This window comes from Colletotrichum graminicola (genome assembly GCF_000149035.1).
Source record: "Colletotrichum graminicola M1.001 genomic scaffold supercont1.11, whole genome shotgun sequence".
NCBI lineage: Eukaryota > Fungi > Ascomycota > Sordariomycetes > Glomerellales > Glomerellaceae > Colletotrichum > Colletotrichum graminicola.
This window is the reverse complement of record NW_007361015.1, coordinates 37245-53446: the sequence shown is the minus strand read 5'-3', so window position 1 is coordinate 53446 and position 16202 is coordinate 37245. Positions and strand designations below refer to the sequence as shown.

At 53.3% G+C, this 16202-nt stretch overlaps 3 protein-coding genes across 3 annotated transcripts in view; 2 read left to right on the top strand and 1 right to left on the bottom strand.

Annotated features, from left to right (window-relative positions):
- The window catches only part of GLRG_03579 (major facilitator superfamily transporter), a gene marked incomplete at both ends in the record, with an annotated part of 2014 nt that extends 1318 nt beyond the window's left edge, over window positions 1-696 (top strand). Inside the window, 2 exons of the mRNA XM_008094264.1 lie at window positions 62-110; window positions 195-696. Coding sequence (XP_008092455.1) covers window positions 62-110; window positions 195-696 — 551 coding nt within the window. The remainder of the gene's footprint in view (window positions 1-61; window positions 111-194) is intronic.
- A 5023-nt stretch (window positions 697-5719) lies between these two features.
- Window positions 5720-7906, top strand: GLRG_03578 (glycosyl hydrolase family 3 N terminal domain-containing protein; the record flags this gene model as incomplete). Its single annotated transcript, XM_008094263.1, has 1 exon — window positions 5720-7906. One exon carries the CDS (start codon window positions 5720-5722, stop codon window positions 7904-7906), a length of 2187 nt encoding a protein of 728 aa, XP_008092454.1.
- A 3406-nt stretch (window positions 7907-11312) lies between these two features.
- On the bottom strand, window positions 11313-12098 carry GLRG_03577 (6-phosphogluconolactonase; the record flags this gene model as incomplete). The annotated part of the gene is made up of 1 exon (XM_008094262.1): window positions 11313-12098. The coding sequence occupies one exon, from the start codon at window positions 12096-12098 to the stop codon at window positions 11313-11315; it is 786 nt and encodes a 261-aa protein (XP_008092453.1).
- Between the last annotated feature and the right edge of the window lie 4104 nt (window positions 12099-16202).

The window sequence follows — 16202 nt, the reverse complement described above, 5'->3', positions numbered from 1 at the left end:
TTCTTGACTTCAACACTACAGCAGCACTCACAAGATAAAATGATTAAGACGGTGAATCTAGCAGTACAACAATATGAAACCTTACAAACAATCCCACGAGAAGTACGCCGGTCCTTCATTAAGCCACGGGAGGGGTAAACGGAATATCAGAAGGCTGGGCAGTTCCGCCGGAATATTTATCATATATCGCGTAGGCTAGCGCTCACGGTGCTGGCGTACGGGCTGATGGTGCTCGCCGTCGCGCCGACGGTGGCGGCCCTCGGCGCGAGCTCCTCGGCCGGCGTCGTCGGCAGCATGGCGCTGCTCGCGCTCGGCGGCGGCGCGGGCATCACGACGACGCTGGTGGCGCTGCTTTCCAACGCGGCGGTGCAGGACACGGCCGTCGTCGTGGCGTGCTCGTACCTGTTCCGGTCGCTGGGGTCGAGCATCGGCATCAGCGTGTGCTCGGCCGTGCTGCAGCAGGTGCTGCGGACCCAGCTCGCGTCGCGGCTGAGCGACGGAGACGAGGCCCGCCGCGTCGAGGAGAGGGTGCGCGAGAGCCTCGACTACATCCGCGAGCTGCCGCCGGCCGTCGCCGCCGAGGTGAGGGCGAGCTACCAGGTCGCCACGCTGGGCGCCATGGTCCCCGTGGCGCTGCTGCTGGTGCTCGCTTTCGTGTCGACCTTTTTCATTCGGGAGAAGGCCTTGGGCAAGTAGACCCGGAGGAGGGGGCGGGTGTTGCGCCATGGTGCAGACGGCGTAAGATTCTTCACAGGCGGTGTAAATCATGGTATATATATATGTGTGTGTGTGTGTGTGTGTGCTGCAGCCATCGGGAAGAAGGAATGGCTCAGCATCTCTGGATGGTAACAAGAAACGCATTGGAAAAGCCAGGCCGAGAGGGAAGGTAACGAGAGCATCTAGCAAGCGGATTCCCTGTCGAGTGGTTCCCTTTCGGTCCCGCTGCAGGGTAAGCACTCCTCGATGCCCTGCTCGGCACAAGATAGTCACGTTCCCATATCGCCATATGCGTTAAACCCACAAGCTTACAGCTTACACAAGGACGACGTCTATGGAGTCTTGGCTTTCTCTCATGGTTGCCTTCGTCTTCTCATGCCTAAGACTCCAGGCTACCTCCCGCAAATCACAATCGATTGTTTATTCCAGGATGCAGCCTGATTCCTAGAGAAAAGGGAACACTTCATTTTTCCTCGATAGCTGTCATCAGAGCAATGCTACATTGACCAGAGCACATAAATCTGAGGCCTGTCTCCCATGGTATTATAACAGTGCACCCTTTGTCTTGTTTGCCAACAAGTTCCACCAAGTCATCGTCTTGATCTGGGGCATAAACTACACGACCCTCGGCATTATGCATATCTACTAACAAAGCTATTATATCTGGGCCTGGTTCCATTTTGATGTCCTTAAGTGTTTGCCATTTGGGATCCGAACATCGCTTTCCGATCTGTATATAATTAGGTACTTGCCACCCTGGGGTCCAAGAAGATGCATACCGCTTTCTCGCAACTCTTGACGAGCTCTGGGTCCGACGCTGTCGTGGTAGTCTGAATCTTGGCCATTCCGTAAAATGAATTGACGGTAGGGCCGCTTGCGTCGGTTCGCGCGTCGAGTATCAGGTCGGGTCTTGTGTAGGCGTGTCGATTGCGGTGTTGCGATCAAAGAGCAGGTTTCAACAAAAAAGAAATCTGTGTCAAGATGAATAGTTATCTCGTGTGCTTCATATGCAGAACCTCTGTGAGTGCTACCCTTGACACGTTAGCATAGAGTGTAGGTTTTCGACGGTCTTTCTCGGACAGAGCGAAGATAAACCGACTCGACTCCGCCATTGATACCTGACCTTCGAGGAAAGCCCGAAGCCTCTTACGGATATGCATCGGTCCGAATGCGGCGTTAGCTCGCTCTATCACTGGCAGTAGCGATAAACAACTGCCTCGCCGTTGATCCGAAACCGCTTAAGTCACCCGAGATATATAGGCCTGCTCCAAGATCACCACTCCTATCCATGTACCCATCTATCCAATCTTGACGGTATTGCTTGAGGCTTTCGTCTTTTCTCGACGCCGAAGACTGCGAAGCGAACTGATAAGCTCGGTTCTGACATCGTTATCGGTTGCTGCTTCGATCTGCTGTCCAAGAAGCACAACATCTTTACTCCTCTTCAACTCTCGTTCCATTCTAGCAGGCAGAACAGTCGGTGCACCTCGCTCATATAAATTCTCAAGGCCCTTAAAACAATCGTTTGGCGTACGGTCTGCCTTTTCACCTAGAAAGGCACTCAAGCCGTCCACTGACGAGCAGTCGGTCGTCTACATAACTATCCCTAAAGATACGTGTGTCTGCTTGATTGATGTGCTGCGATCTTTCTACCTCGGTGTACCTCTCTAAGGTCCGGTTAATAAGATTAAAAGTGTACAAGACGATTGGACTTGGGACTTACTGTCAACTTGTTGCCTGAGAAAGCGCCGTATCTGGTGAAAAGAAGGAGCAACACCGACATAGCCTGCTAATTTCAATGAGGAAAGGAAATCCTTGCGAAACGCTCCCACAGTCAAGACCGTCTTGAGATATGTTCCGTCTCGAGCGAAATCGTGAATGGCTGGGACATCGAGAGCATCCTCTTTCCAGCGAAATAAAATGAACTGTGTTGCCATCTAATATCTTCTAGCCCTGGAGGTCCTCTAGGCTATTGTAGCCGAAGAGGGCTTTATCTGCTAAAGCTAAGACGTAAATAACAAACACCCCATGTACCTCCTCACCCAACTCCCCACAAACGCCATCCGACGAGGCAACAAAGCAGCCAGAGCAAGGTGAGCAGTTGGGTGAGGTGATAGCACTCGAACCATCTAGTTTATTACCACTATGCCCAACCCCATGATCCATGTCTTTCCACCTTAGGTTGACTAGTGTCACGAGTTAGAGCACACAGCAGGGCATATATGGATTCAGGTCTAAAAGGCTTAATTCTATGTAAGTGAAAGTGAAATGAGTGAAGTCCTATATATAGGGAACGAATATGAAACACCACGTGATAAGGCACCTGACAGTGTTGTTACATGAGGTGGAAATACATGAAGCTATCGTGACAACTAGCGTCTTCCTCGCGGTTGGCCAACGCCGTCAGATCGAGATGAAAATCCCCTGGAAGCGCTGTGAAGACGAGGCTGTAAGAACGGTCGGCGTGGCTTCCGTGCTGTCTCTTGCGTCCTTGCCTAGAAAGGCCGCACAACGGTCCATAAACTTGTCATTGACGGCAACTAAAGTTGACTCTGGAAGTGCCGCCAACGTCTTCTGGGCTGGACCTAGAGAGCTTCGCGAAGGGCACATAAACCTCGTCGCTACAGTCTAAACCCCGTGTTTCGGCAGACTCAAGCCCGACCTCTTGGTGAGTAGGCGGTGCAATTCGTTAGTATATCATCCTTTGGCAACGGGCGCCTTAGGCAGGTTCTAGCTGCCGAAAACCTACAGATGCGGCTGAGACGAATTCCCAAGCCTCGGGTTCTTGATTGGACCCAAATGCCAGGACACAGTGTTGGATTAGACGACAACGTGCAGAAGTTTCTCTATGACAGTGTCGATAATCCTTACCCAAGCCACTTGGCCGGATTGGACTGCTCAGTAGGACTGGGTTTTAGGACAGAGATAGACGCATTTGAGCCGAGGTTCCAACGGCGATATGTTCTGCGAACGGAGTTCATACAGTTGGGTATGCCAAAGGATTACACCGCCGTGTAATTGAGACGGTGCATTATGTTCATGGCGGATCTAGCTTCGTCGTGGCACCCTCTCCATGTGGTCGCGAAAGTGACCTCACTTGCGAATCCTACTGATATGGTGCTGATACATATCTCAAGGCCCATGCCACCAGTATGTCGTTTTCTTCCTAGTTTGAGAATTAGACATCCTTGTGCCTATCTGTTGTACTATAGGCAACCGTCAAAGGCGGGAACCCCTGACTATTCGGTAGCTTAGTCTGTCCTACTCGTCTGGTCGCCGAGGATGGTGGCCATGCTAGGACTGTGTCACATCGTGAAAGAGTGGGTTGATTGAGACTTTCTCTAGTTAAGCTATGTCCTTCAGGTGTCTTGGCGTCTGATCATTTGGATGTCGGTTGTCTCTGCTCCTGCCACGGCTTGTGCTGCGGGGAATAATCTCATGATTCGCCTATGCTCTCCAAGCTGCACCCCTGCGAGTCGAAAGAGCTGCCTCGTAGATTGGCCATGAGTCATGATGAAGAAAGATTACACGTAAGAGGATGAATCGACTCGTTTCTTTGAAAAGCCCGCACGGGCGGGAAACTCTCTTTTGACTCGTTGGCGATGCCCTTGTAAAAGAACAACCCAGAACGGGAGGTGTGCCAGTAACCTGTGAGTAGCTCGGTGGGTGCCAATAATATAAGAGTTCCGTTTTCCGTTCGTCCTCTCTTCGACTGCCACCGGGCAGACATCCCCGCAGTCATTGACAGAAGAGTTGACTCGACGTCGTCAAACGGAACCATCCCTGCACGGCTCGAGTTGATGGTGTCTAAATCCTTTTGGTTGGCCGAGGGTCACACTACCTAGGCCCCTTCTGGGTGGTTTTGGACCTTTGATTCATTTGTCAAGGTTTCCCCAAAGAATTGCTGGCCTTCTAGTTGATACCTTGGTCGCGTTCCTGATTCAACCCAGCGACCACTGGCCGATTTACAATAACTGACTAACCAGCGCATGTTCAGGATGATTTCTCGGGGACCAAGGGCCGTGACGCCACCGTGCGTACTATTAAGGTTGGTTACGAGGTAGTCGCATAGTGTGCCAACGAACCCTCAGTAGGCCAGAGCCACATCGTAAGGTTCCCCCGTCTGAGCTGCGTTGCTGGGCATGTCTTGGTGCAAAGCTACATGCAGCTGAACGTCATTTCTAGTTATTTGAAGAGAATTTGCGGGAACCGGCCAGTTCCAAAGTTGACGGCAATGGCCGTCAGTCAGTCATAAGGCGCCTGACTTCCGCCCTCATCACCTTTGCGGTCAACGTGGGAGCAGCCTGTATTGCTTCACGACATTCTTTTGGAGCTTTCACGCCCAAGATTTGACATCGCCATGGCTTTCCTTTCTCCAACCGTATTGACGGCCTTCTCCCTCTTAGCAGGGGCTCGGGCCGCCTCTTTCGTTTGCTCCGGAGACAGCTCCCCGTCTTATACGGCCACCAAAGACTATGTGGGATGCTTCGAAGGCGGCGACGGTTTCTTCGACAAAGGGAAGTTGTATTCCATCGCCATGACCCCTCAGGTTTGCTCCGACTACTGCGGAGAGCGAGGTCTGGTCTATGGGGCGATCTCTTCGGGAACGTGAGTTGGTCCGGACTCGCCTTCGCGAGTGAAATAAAAGACAAGCGAAGGGCTAGACTAAATCGTGTCAACAGTCAATGCCTTTGTGGATCGAGCATGAGCGACGCGCCTGCTACGTCCGATGATAAGTGCAACACGGGATGCCCCACTGATCCTTCGCTCATGTGCGGATCGTACGGCTAGTATGTTGAGCCCTATCCAGGCGCTTGCTTGCTGGGCTGACTTTCGTTTTTGTGCGTGAAGCGTTTCTGTGTATAAAATCACAAACCCTGGAAGCCGTGATGCGTCCGCTGCTCCTGTTCCGCCCGCCTGCCAAACCTACCCGCTTTGTAAGCACCCCGTCTGTGATGTTTCAAAGAGTATCTCTGAGCGGGTTGCGTCGCTCACGGGAGACATGAGCGTGGAGGAGAAGGTTCGCAATCTCGTCGATGCCTCTGCCGGCGTCAAGTCGCTGGGGCTCCCACCTCACGGTTGGTGGAACGAGGGCCTTCATGGGGTTGGCTTTTCCCCTGGCGTGCTATTTGCACAAGACTCGGAGCCCTTCGGTTACGCCACAAGCTTTCCCTTGCCAATTCTGACGGCGGCGAGTTTCGACGACGACCTCTTCAATGCAATCGGCCAGGTCATCGGCAGGGAGGGTCGCGCTTTCAGCAACTACGGCTACGCAGGCTTCAACTTCTGGACGCCCAACATGAACGCGTTCCGGGATCCACGATGGGGCCGAGGCCAAGAGACCCCGGGAGAAGACGTCCTGGTCGTCTCCAACTACGTCCAGAGCTACGTCACGGGGCTGCAGGGCAGCGATCCCACCGACAAGGTCATCATCGCTGCTTGCAAGCATTTCGCTGCCTACGACATCGAAACTGCCCGGCGTGCTAACAACTACAACCCCACTCAGCAAGACCTGCAGGATTACTACCTGCCCGCCTTCAGACGCTGTGTGCGAGACAGCCATGTCGGCACCGTCATGTGCTCCTACAACAGTGTCGACGGAATCCCGGCATGCAGCAGCGAGTACTTGTTGAAGGAGGTCCTCAGAGACACCTGGGGCTTCACCAACGACTATCAGTTCGTCGTGTCCGACTGCGGCGCGGTGACGGACGTGTGGCTTCTGCACAACTTCACCAACACGGAGCAGGACGCAGCCTCCGTCTCGATGGCTGCTGGCACAGATCTAGAGTGTGGCTCCTCCTACCTCCACCTCAACGGCTCCCTGGCCGACAAACAAGTCACGCAGGAACGCGTTGACGAGGCTCTGACGCGCCTGTACAAGGCACTCTTCACCGTAGGGTATTTCGATGGCAGTAGTCATAGCTCACTAGGCTGGTCTGACGTGTCGACTATCGATGCGCAGCAGATTGCCTGTGAGGCTGCTCGCGCGGGGATGACCCTCCTCAAGAATGACGGTGTTCTTCCGCTCGCCGACGGCAAGTACAAGTCCGTCGCCCTCATCGGGCCCTTTGCCAACGCCACGACGCAGATGCAAGGGAACTACTTTGGGAGGGCACCCTTCGTGCGGAGCCCCCTCTGGGCTTTCACGCAGCAGAGCAGCCTGCAGGTAAACTATGCAGCGGGCACCGACATCAACAGCACCAGCGACAGCGGCTTCGCGGACGCACTGGCGGCCGCCAAGAATTCCGATATTGTCATCTTCTGCGGTGGAATCGACACCACTATCGAGGCGGAGACACTTGACCGTGTTTCCATCACCTGGCCAGGTAACCAACTCGATCTCATCAGCCAACTGTCGATGCTAGGCAAGCCCCTGGTCGTTGCCCAGTTCGGCGGCGGACAGGTCGACGACACTGCCCTGGTGGATAACGCCAACGTGAACGCCCTATTCTGGGCAGGGTTGCCAGGCCAGGCCGGAGGCCTGGCCATGTATGATCTCGTCGTCGGCAAAGCGTCCTTTGCTGGCAGATTACCAACCACGCAGTACCCTGCCAGCTACGCCGATCTTGTCAGCATTTTCAACATCAACCTCAGACCAAACGGGACGTTTCCCGGAAGGACCTACAAGTGGTATATCGGCGAGCCCGTATTCCCTTTCGGATTCGGTCTGCACTACACCAAGTTCAATTTTACCTGGAAGGACACATTAGAGCCTACATATGATATTTCCAATATCATTTCCTGGGCACGGTCTCAGAACAATGGGCACGTCACCGACACCACGCCTTTCACGTCGGTCAATGTGACGGTCAAAAACGTGGGCAATGTCAGATCTGACTACGTCGGTCTTCTTTTCCTCTCGAGCAAAAACGCCGGCCCCGTACCGCGGCCGAATAAGTCGCTTGCGTCATACTCGCGGGCTCACGATATCGAGACCGGTGCCAGCGACCAGCTCACGCTGAAATTGACCCTCGGCTCGTTCGCCAGGTCAGACTCCCAGGGGAACCTGACGATCTTCCCCGGCGACTACAAGTTAGAGCTGGACAACGACAAGTCTTTGGTCTTTGACTTCACTCTCACCGGCGACCCCGCTGTGATCGACTCCCTCCCTGCCCCGAAGCCCAGCTACGAGTTCGCTGTGCCGGTCCACATCCAGCCTCCGTCCGACAGGCCATTGGGTCCGGCCTAAGCACGACGCTTCTCAGTAGCTGTAGATTGCCGGACGCTTCAAAACTGCACTTTGTGTCGCATCAGCAGCGGCATAAAAGACAGGCGTTAGGTGCCTATTACGCAGTATAGTACTTACAGTCTGAACCTAGGAAGAGTCCTGTTACAATAGCTTCATATATTTCTACGTTATGTAACAGCACTGTTATATGCGTTATTACGTAAGGTTTCATATTTGTTCTCTATATATAGGTCCTACTTTCTTTACTCCCTTTTACATAGGAATAAGCCTTTTAGACCTAAATCTTTATAAACCCTACTCTAGGCTTATAAATATCACAATTTAGAGCATACAGCAGGGTATATGAGGATTTAGGTCTAAAAGGCTTAATTCTGCGTAAATAAGTGTAAAGCAAGTAGAGACCTGTCGTACGTAGTACATAAGGCGTTAATTGCTGCTTGCAATTAACGGCGTCGTTTTTGCGACAAGACCTATATATAGAGAACAAATGTGAAACACTACGTAATAAAGCACTTAATAGTGCTATTACATTAGGTAGAAATCCATAAAGCTATTGTAATAATTTAGGTCTAAAAGGCTTATTTCTATATAAGAGAGAGTAATAAAAATAGAGACCTATTTTTAGTAGAAACAGATAAAACCTTATGTAATAAAACATATAAGAGTGCTGTTATATAAGGTGGAAATATATAAAGCTATTGTGACAACAGGGGCCTGCTGAACTGCCTGTATGACTACTGTCACGAGTTAGAGCACACAGCAGGGCACGGGAGGATTGGGCCAAGAAAGGCTTACACTGTGAGAGTAAAGATATGAAAAGATTATTCCACTAGTACATAGCGAAGACTATACGAGTAATAATTGAAACGTCACATGATATAGCACCTGAAAAGGCTGATACGAAGTGCCAATAATGCATGAAGCTATCGTAGCTGAAGGTACCTAGGTAAGGGGGTGGCCTTGCTCAAGGAAAGGTCAGAGTTGTTAATTCTTTGGGCTTGTTCATCGATCAGGGGAGTGTCTCCCTTTTCGACCTTTACACGCGATTAGCTGGATATGTGTCCTGGTTGGCATATTAGTATAACCTCGTCGCCAATCTTCCCCAACTCCATTCCCGACATCGATATCTGGACATCCAAACTCACAAAATGATCAAACAAACCCGGTTCCTCGTCTGGTACTTTGTTACACGTCAATAGACGCGGCTTCGCCTCAAGTTACAATACTCTGAAGCCCCTGGCCTCGCCCACTGCTTCATGGGCGCAACGGATGCGCCGGTCGGGGGCTCCTTACGCACCTGCGCATCTTGGTCGAGAACGGCACCGCTCCGGCCGTCTCCCGCAGGGGCAAGGAGACATCAGCCCGGCCATGTGGCGCACTTCTTTCCAGGACTCTCTGATAACTGTGTGTTTTAACTTTTCCGCTCCTTGTACACGCTCTCTGAGAGCCTTTTGTGATTCTATGGGCCGTAACTAGACAAATAGATGGTAATAACCAGGCTAGAGAATCAACCTGGCTTATTGTATCCGTGACTTCTTGCTTCGTTCTTACTCGGGAGCCCCTCGCTCATGATGATCATCGCCCATAGCGAAGCCAAAAAGGACTCGCATCTCCCTACTCGTCTTTGTCGTAGAAGCTCAAACGCCCCCCCCTCGATATCTATATGTAAGACAACGACATATCACTTCCGTCTCTGGTCTGAGCGCACGGAGTTGAAGACTTTATAGGTTTCTGGCAATCTTAACCTCGTCTCTTTGGCGGGACGGCCGACTCTGCTTCTTCATGCAGAGAATAGACCATCAAAGAGACATTGTGTTGGTATTACAGCCACTCTACTGTGTTTCACCGAATGCCATCTTTGATGACCGTTCCACTACTTTCGGCCCTCTCTTCACGGGAACCAGCTCAAGAAACAGTGACAACGGTTGGGGGGCCGTGCTCTCATCCAAGACAGCACTCAACTCACGTAAGATCGCCGCGCTACTTCCATAAGGTACGCCGCAGAAGGAACAGCAACCCACACCGTACTGGGGAAGGGGGATGCCGGCTCGCTCGTCGTCAGACTCGTCTCGCTCGACTTTACCCCGCCCCCAAACCACCCGGACCGGCGGTTAGTCAGGACCGTCAGGTCCTGCGTGCAACAAGGAGGGGGGTACGGGCAGTACGGGCAGTGGCGTAGGTAGCCTGCTCGCGCCTCCGGAAAGATACACGCCGAGTCTCCGGGCCCTACCCCCCCCTCTTCCTCCCCCTCAAGGAAGGGGACATTTCGGTCCAGGAGAGCCTAGACTGTGTCTGTCTCCCTGCCACACTAACGACGTCATTTCCCGCGGCGTCGCCTGTCAAGTGGTTTTTTGTTTTCTTTTACTTTTTCTTTTTTTTTCCCTCCTGCTCATCGTCAGCTCGAAGAGTATGGATGGACTAACTCCTCGTCACTCGGTTCGTGTACTATACTATCCGCCTCTGGTTTTGTTTTACAAAAAATAAATAAAAAAATAAGATGAAGAATAAAAAAAAAAAAGTTCGCCGACTCCCCTTCTCTCTCCGGACATGAGAACATGACTTGAAGTGAGTTTAGACTCCCCAACGGCCCACCGCCCCCTCCCCCTTGCCGATCTTCCCGCAATGTCAATAACGAAGGCGGCAGAGGACGAGGAAGTGTTTCGTCCTCAGCCCTATAGGGGATCGCCATCGGCGGGGTGAGATAAGTGGCGTTTCGCCAAGGCAGACAAGGGGTGGCGCACACACAGTACTTGTTATGATGCGGGAAATGCAGAGACACACACACCCGCTCCACAATGCGATGACGCTCATTCTCACGGGCTTACCCGTCGCCCGGGGCCACAACGGGGGCGAAGGAAGACATGAATACAGATTCGGATACGTGGGTGCGGGCTGATCATATGTGCGCCGAATGAGCTGACATCCATGATGTTAACTTTTTTTTTTGTTGCATTCAGGTTTCCCCTCCTCGCTAGGAGAGACGCTGTCGTACTATCTACTGCTAAACGTGCTATATGGCGGCAGCGTACCGGATCCGTTCGGTAGGTTCCTTCCTTTCTGCCTCTGCCTCATTTCCTTCGTATCGTGAAATCATAATGTTTTGGCGTCGATGGATATCAAAGAGTTTGGGGCCCGGCCAAGAGATCCAGAGAACAAAGGCTTCGACGAGAAAACCCAAGGAATGGTGGAAGAAGGTCTGGGGCCAACCCTGCGACGCTTGCAAGATGCCCGAATGTGTTCTGCGACTGATCCTCTTTGAGATTCCATCTCTTCCGGAGATGTGCCGTTTATCGAATCCCCGTCTATCTGAAAATGAACAACAAATCTTTTAATACGCAATCATCCCTCACATGTCCAGCTTCCTTCCCCCCCCCCCCGCTCTGGTCGTCCACCACTACTGTGTTGCTCACAAGAAGGGACGGCGGGGGTAGCTGACGCCCTCGACGGCAGCGTTGTCGACGAACCAGCTGACACGGTCGCCGGCGCCCTCGTTGACGAGGGCGCAGGGAAGACCGTCACCGTGTTCAAAGATTCTCTTCATAATCTCCTTCTTGCCGCCACCAGTGGCGACAAAGGCGATCTTGACGCCGTGGTTGACGACGGGGAGGGTGAGGGTGATACGCTTGGGAGGGGGCTTGGGCGAGTCTTCGATGGGGGCGACCCAGGCGGTGGTCTCGCGCAGCAGCTCGTGGCCGGGGAACAGACTGCAAGTGTGGCCGTCGGGTCCAGAGCCCAGCAGGAGGAGGTCGAAGATGGGCAGACGCACGCTGTCGCGGCTGGCAAAACTGGTAACGAGCGTTTTCTCGTACTGATCGGCGAGCTCCTGAGTATCGTTCAGGTAGGTGGTGTCGATGGGGTGGACGGTCGGGGCACCAAGCTCGGCGGGGATCTTGTCGAGAAGCTCCTTCTTGAGAAGAGCATAGTTGGAGTCTTCGTGGTCGAGGGGGACGGCACGCTCGTCAGCGAAGAAGATTTCCCACTTGCCAAAGTGAACTTGGTCATCGGGCCCAGACGAAGGGGTCAGGAGTGCCTGTGCCAGAGTCTTGGGCAGGGAACCGCCCGAGACGGCGACCTTGAAAGCGCCGTGACGGCTCAGACCGGCATTCTGTGCTTGGATGACGTAGGATCGCAGAGCAGGCGCGAGGGCGTCGACCGACGGGTAAGCGAAGAGGTTCGGCTGTTTGTTGCTCATGGTGGGGTAAAGGTATGTGGAAGGCGGGGTGGCGTGGAAGATTGATGTCGAAAGCGAGGTTGTAAAAGGGGCGAAAGGATTGAGGCGGGGGAGAAAAAACGGTCTGTTGTTGGTGCACAAAGAGGGGTAGTCCGAAATTGGAGAAGCTGTGTGCAACTTCGACTTCGTTCTGCGGGATGCGATCCTTTTGGGTTGGCAGGTCCAAGGACGGGGGGAGGTGTGACAGTTCAGGCGAAGGAGGCTTGAGGCGCGGGGAGGGGACAGCTCTCTGCTCTGTGCTCTACTCGGGGAGGTAGGTATTAAAGGCCGAGGGTCGGTTCAAGAATTAAGCGGCGGAATGGGTCATGGACGTTTCCAGATGTCTGAAAAAAAGGGGAAAGAAAAGAAAAAAAAAAAAAAAACTAGAAAAGAAAAAACTACAGATAGCGGGGCCAAGGTACGTTACAAGCACGAGGTAGAAATAGATAGAGGGCGGAGGCAGAGACGGCAGCTCAAGCTGTGGGTTGAGCCAATGCGTTACTATGCTTAAGGCCAGATAAAGACTGAGCTTGGGTCCTCCGAATCAAAACGCCTCGCTTTACGTTCGATGACTGGCGGCAATAAGCGGATAGCATGAAGTGCAGATAGTGCGGGCGGATGTGCGCAGACTCTTCGGACAGCACGCACACGTACAAAGTACGTTTCACCAGCGATTTACAGATAACGGCGGGAAGAAGGGGGAAAAGCCTGACTGGCCCCTGGCGAGGTGCGCGCAAGAGGGTGTGATCTGGTGGGGGGAAGCGATGTCTCCAGTGGACCGGCTATTATAGACTGGTGGTGGGTGAAGGTAATGCGGGATTATCTATCTCCAATATCTGACGTGTTCGCGATAGAAGCAATATCTCTCTCAGGAAGATCATGTCGGTACTTTGCCGAGACGATTTGGCTCGCGGGATGTCTCGTCTCTGTGTTGCAGAGGAGAAGGGCACAACACTGACCGTGACATGTTTGCAAAGCTGGGTCGATTTGGTGGCACCCACAGTGATTTGCTAACAATACAGTCATCGTGCGGTCAACGTCAAGTGGTTTCTAGTCCGAGACAGGAAGCGTCGGTGCCTAGGACGGATGAGGTCTGTCTATCCGTCTCTGTGTAGCTGTCGAATGGCCAGCGGGTGGTGAGGTGATTGTTCGACTGATGATTTGTGACGAGACGCCAAGGCGATGGGTCGGAATGCAGCAACGCCACTAGAGACCACGGTTGGAGCTCTTCGTTCACGTACATTGAGGCGAATAACAACAGTCAAGGTCGGATATAGCTGTATGTATAGGTCCAGTCATCTGGATTTTCCTTTACGGGGGAAGGGGAACCGGCTTCTGCACTGCAAAAGATTGTCCGGACAGAGCAAGTACATTCATTCCCTCACTTACACTGCATAACTCTCTACCTGCCTACCGAGGCAGTAGTGACTCTCTCAGTAGTGACACTCTCCTGCCCCCCCAATGCGGTATGTGCAGGACAAGATGCAGGCGCGGGCAAGCACTGGACGTGGAAGGGACGGACAATGCTCATCCGGTGTATGTGGCAGGAGCATCAGACATCCAAGCGATAATTGCTCGAGGGGAGGCACGATCGTTTCCCGTCGCCTCGCCCGTGTGCAATGAAAGGAAACCGCACCGCAGAAAAGAAATCATCTTCTGGCCCACCAGTCACGCCAAGCCAACAACCAGCATTTCAACAACACAAGTCCGATTCCTGGCCTTTCCAATCAATTCTTTGTGCCTGATGCAGCCTCAGTCAAAGCCTCCGCCGTCGAAGCTCAACTCCTGGACTCGGACAGCCTGCTATGTTTCCGGAACCACGTTCGCCCTGGGCCAGCCGACTGTCCGCTTGCCGGCTCGTCGGCTGCTACTGTCCGACGCCCGGTGGGAGGGGGGCCTTAATTTCCCCGGCCTTGATGCCTGCCCCTTGCATCAACACCAAGGTGCTGCAACAAGAGCACGAGCAAGCCATTCCGCCACGTTGTTGCTGTCTTGCCTGCCGGTCTCTGGCATGTGTCAAAGATTCCGGGAAGGAGTCTAGAACGCCCACCGGCCCATGAACCAGCGCAACTTCAGCTGCGGACTACTACTGATTAGAAAAGATGGTGACTGCACACTGATTCTAATTTAAACTGACGGCTGTTGCGTGTTGGGGACCTGGTCGACGACACATCATTCTACTGTCGACACCAACATCAACAGAGGCGTCCAGAGACATTGCTGAGACAACGGACGTTGTGTCAATTTGGCGACATTACGCAACCACCCAGCACTAATGCTCATGCTTACGAATTTCTGCAAGACGCTACCGCAAAAGCCTTGTCGCGTGCCAATGTCGTCGGCCTTCTTCGCGTTCGCAACGGCCATTGTCCAGTTACTACAGCTAGCACGGATGCTGCTGGGGTTCTCGACAAGAACAGGGCATCGCTGCGTTACCTGTTTGATAGAAACCTGCATGACTCGAAATATACCGCAGGGTCCTTGGGTAAAGCAAATAGAGCTGGGCGTGGATTCGATGGAGCGTGATAAGGCTGTTTGGTGCATCGAGATAATCTTGATTCTGACGTCATAGCGCCGGCCTGACTAGGGAAACCTCTTACTTTCCCGCTTCATGGGAACATCATGAAGCGCTGGGTTCCGAGCGGGGGTGCTCACCAGGAACTTGGTCCGACAGTAGCGGAGACGCTGTCGTCATCGCCCCAAATGCCAAGTGTGAGGGGGACTTGCGGGTCACACCGTTTAACTGATGAACCGTTGCCTTTTGAAACGGAATGCCGCAATAGCATCATCTACAAACGGTCCGGCTACTTTGGCGATGTGCGTTGTGCGAATGAGAGAAGATTGGGGAGGAATCGAAATCGTTCGTGCATGTAAGTTACTGGCAGATTACAGCGTACTGCAGAATGTGGGCATCATCGTATCATCTCTGGCGGTGTGCCCACCGCGCCGCGAGCCCACACGCTAGACGACGCAAGGAGCCCGCACAATCGCGTCCACGGAGGGGGCAGAGCCTGCAGAGGATCCATGTTGGACGTTTCCCGAATTGACGATGAGCGGCAGACAGCGGGGCAGAGGTTGCAACAAGGCCATCGATCACCTGGACCCCTATCGCGAACCAGACAGCAGCGCGGCAAGCGGCATTATGACGACCAGGGAGGGTGCCAGGGCCCACGGAAGCAAGCCTCATTCTGCGTGTCCCTGCTGTCCCCGGATGCCGATCAGGCACTGACGGACGGACAAGGAGAATGAGCGACACCGATGATGGAAATAACTTCGGCACGACGCCAAAACGGTGTGCTCTCGGGCCTAGGGGCGACGCCGTGGAAGGGATTTAGGAGGGGCCAGGTATACCAACTACACTGGTACCTACCTAGGCCGATCTAATGCGAGTGTTTATTTCGTGACATGTATTGCTTTGTAGGTATGTACACCACCTCACCACACTAGGTAGGTAAGCAAGCCAGGTACTTGTACCCAGAGAAGGTCGCTTGTCTCTAGACAAACCCGTCACTGGCTGAGGTGGCATGTGAAATGCCACGCCGAAAGCCAACGCAAGAGAAGCAGGAACCCATGGGGGGAGGCAAGGCAGAAAGAAAATGGGCTCTGGTTGGTGACGTCACTCAGCATGTCGTTCCTTGGAGAAAGAAAGCCCCAACCCCCATTCGCGACAAAACGCAACCCACGGGGTGGAGGAGGGGATCATGCACGGACAGGCTTGGGATCCCTATCCTACCCCCGATGGTGATGTGATGGCGGTAGTGTATCCATCTGTACGGATATCGGAAGAACAAACGTATCCTACCGGTATCCGTACGTGTCTGTCTATGGATACATTACGCCTCCCTCCATCCAGGGTGCTGCCAGCTGCCACTAACGACTCTGTCCGACCGCTAGCATCAAAGGTTTGTCATGTGTTGCGTGTGGGTATCTGTCTATAGGTAATGTATCCGTAGTGTATAAGTACATTGTAGATAGTTAAGGGTCACTGCGCCCCCTCTCCCGGGGCTCCCTGGGAAGCCAAGGGGTTGTTGTGTGGCATGGACGCCTGGGTGCTCTCTGCTCCAGTCACGGCATCGCGCCTCACGA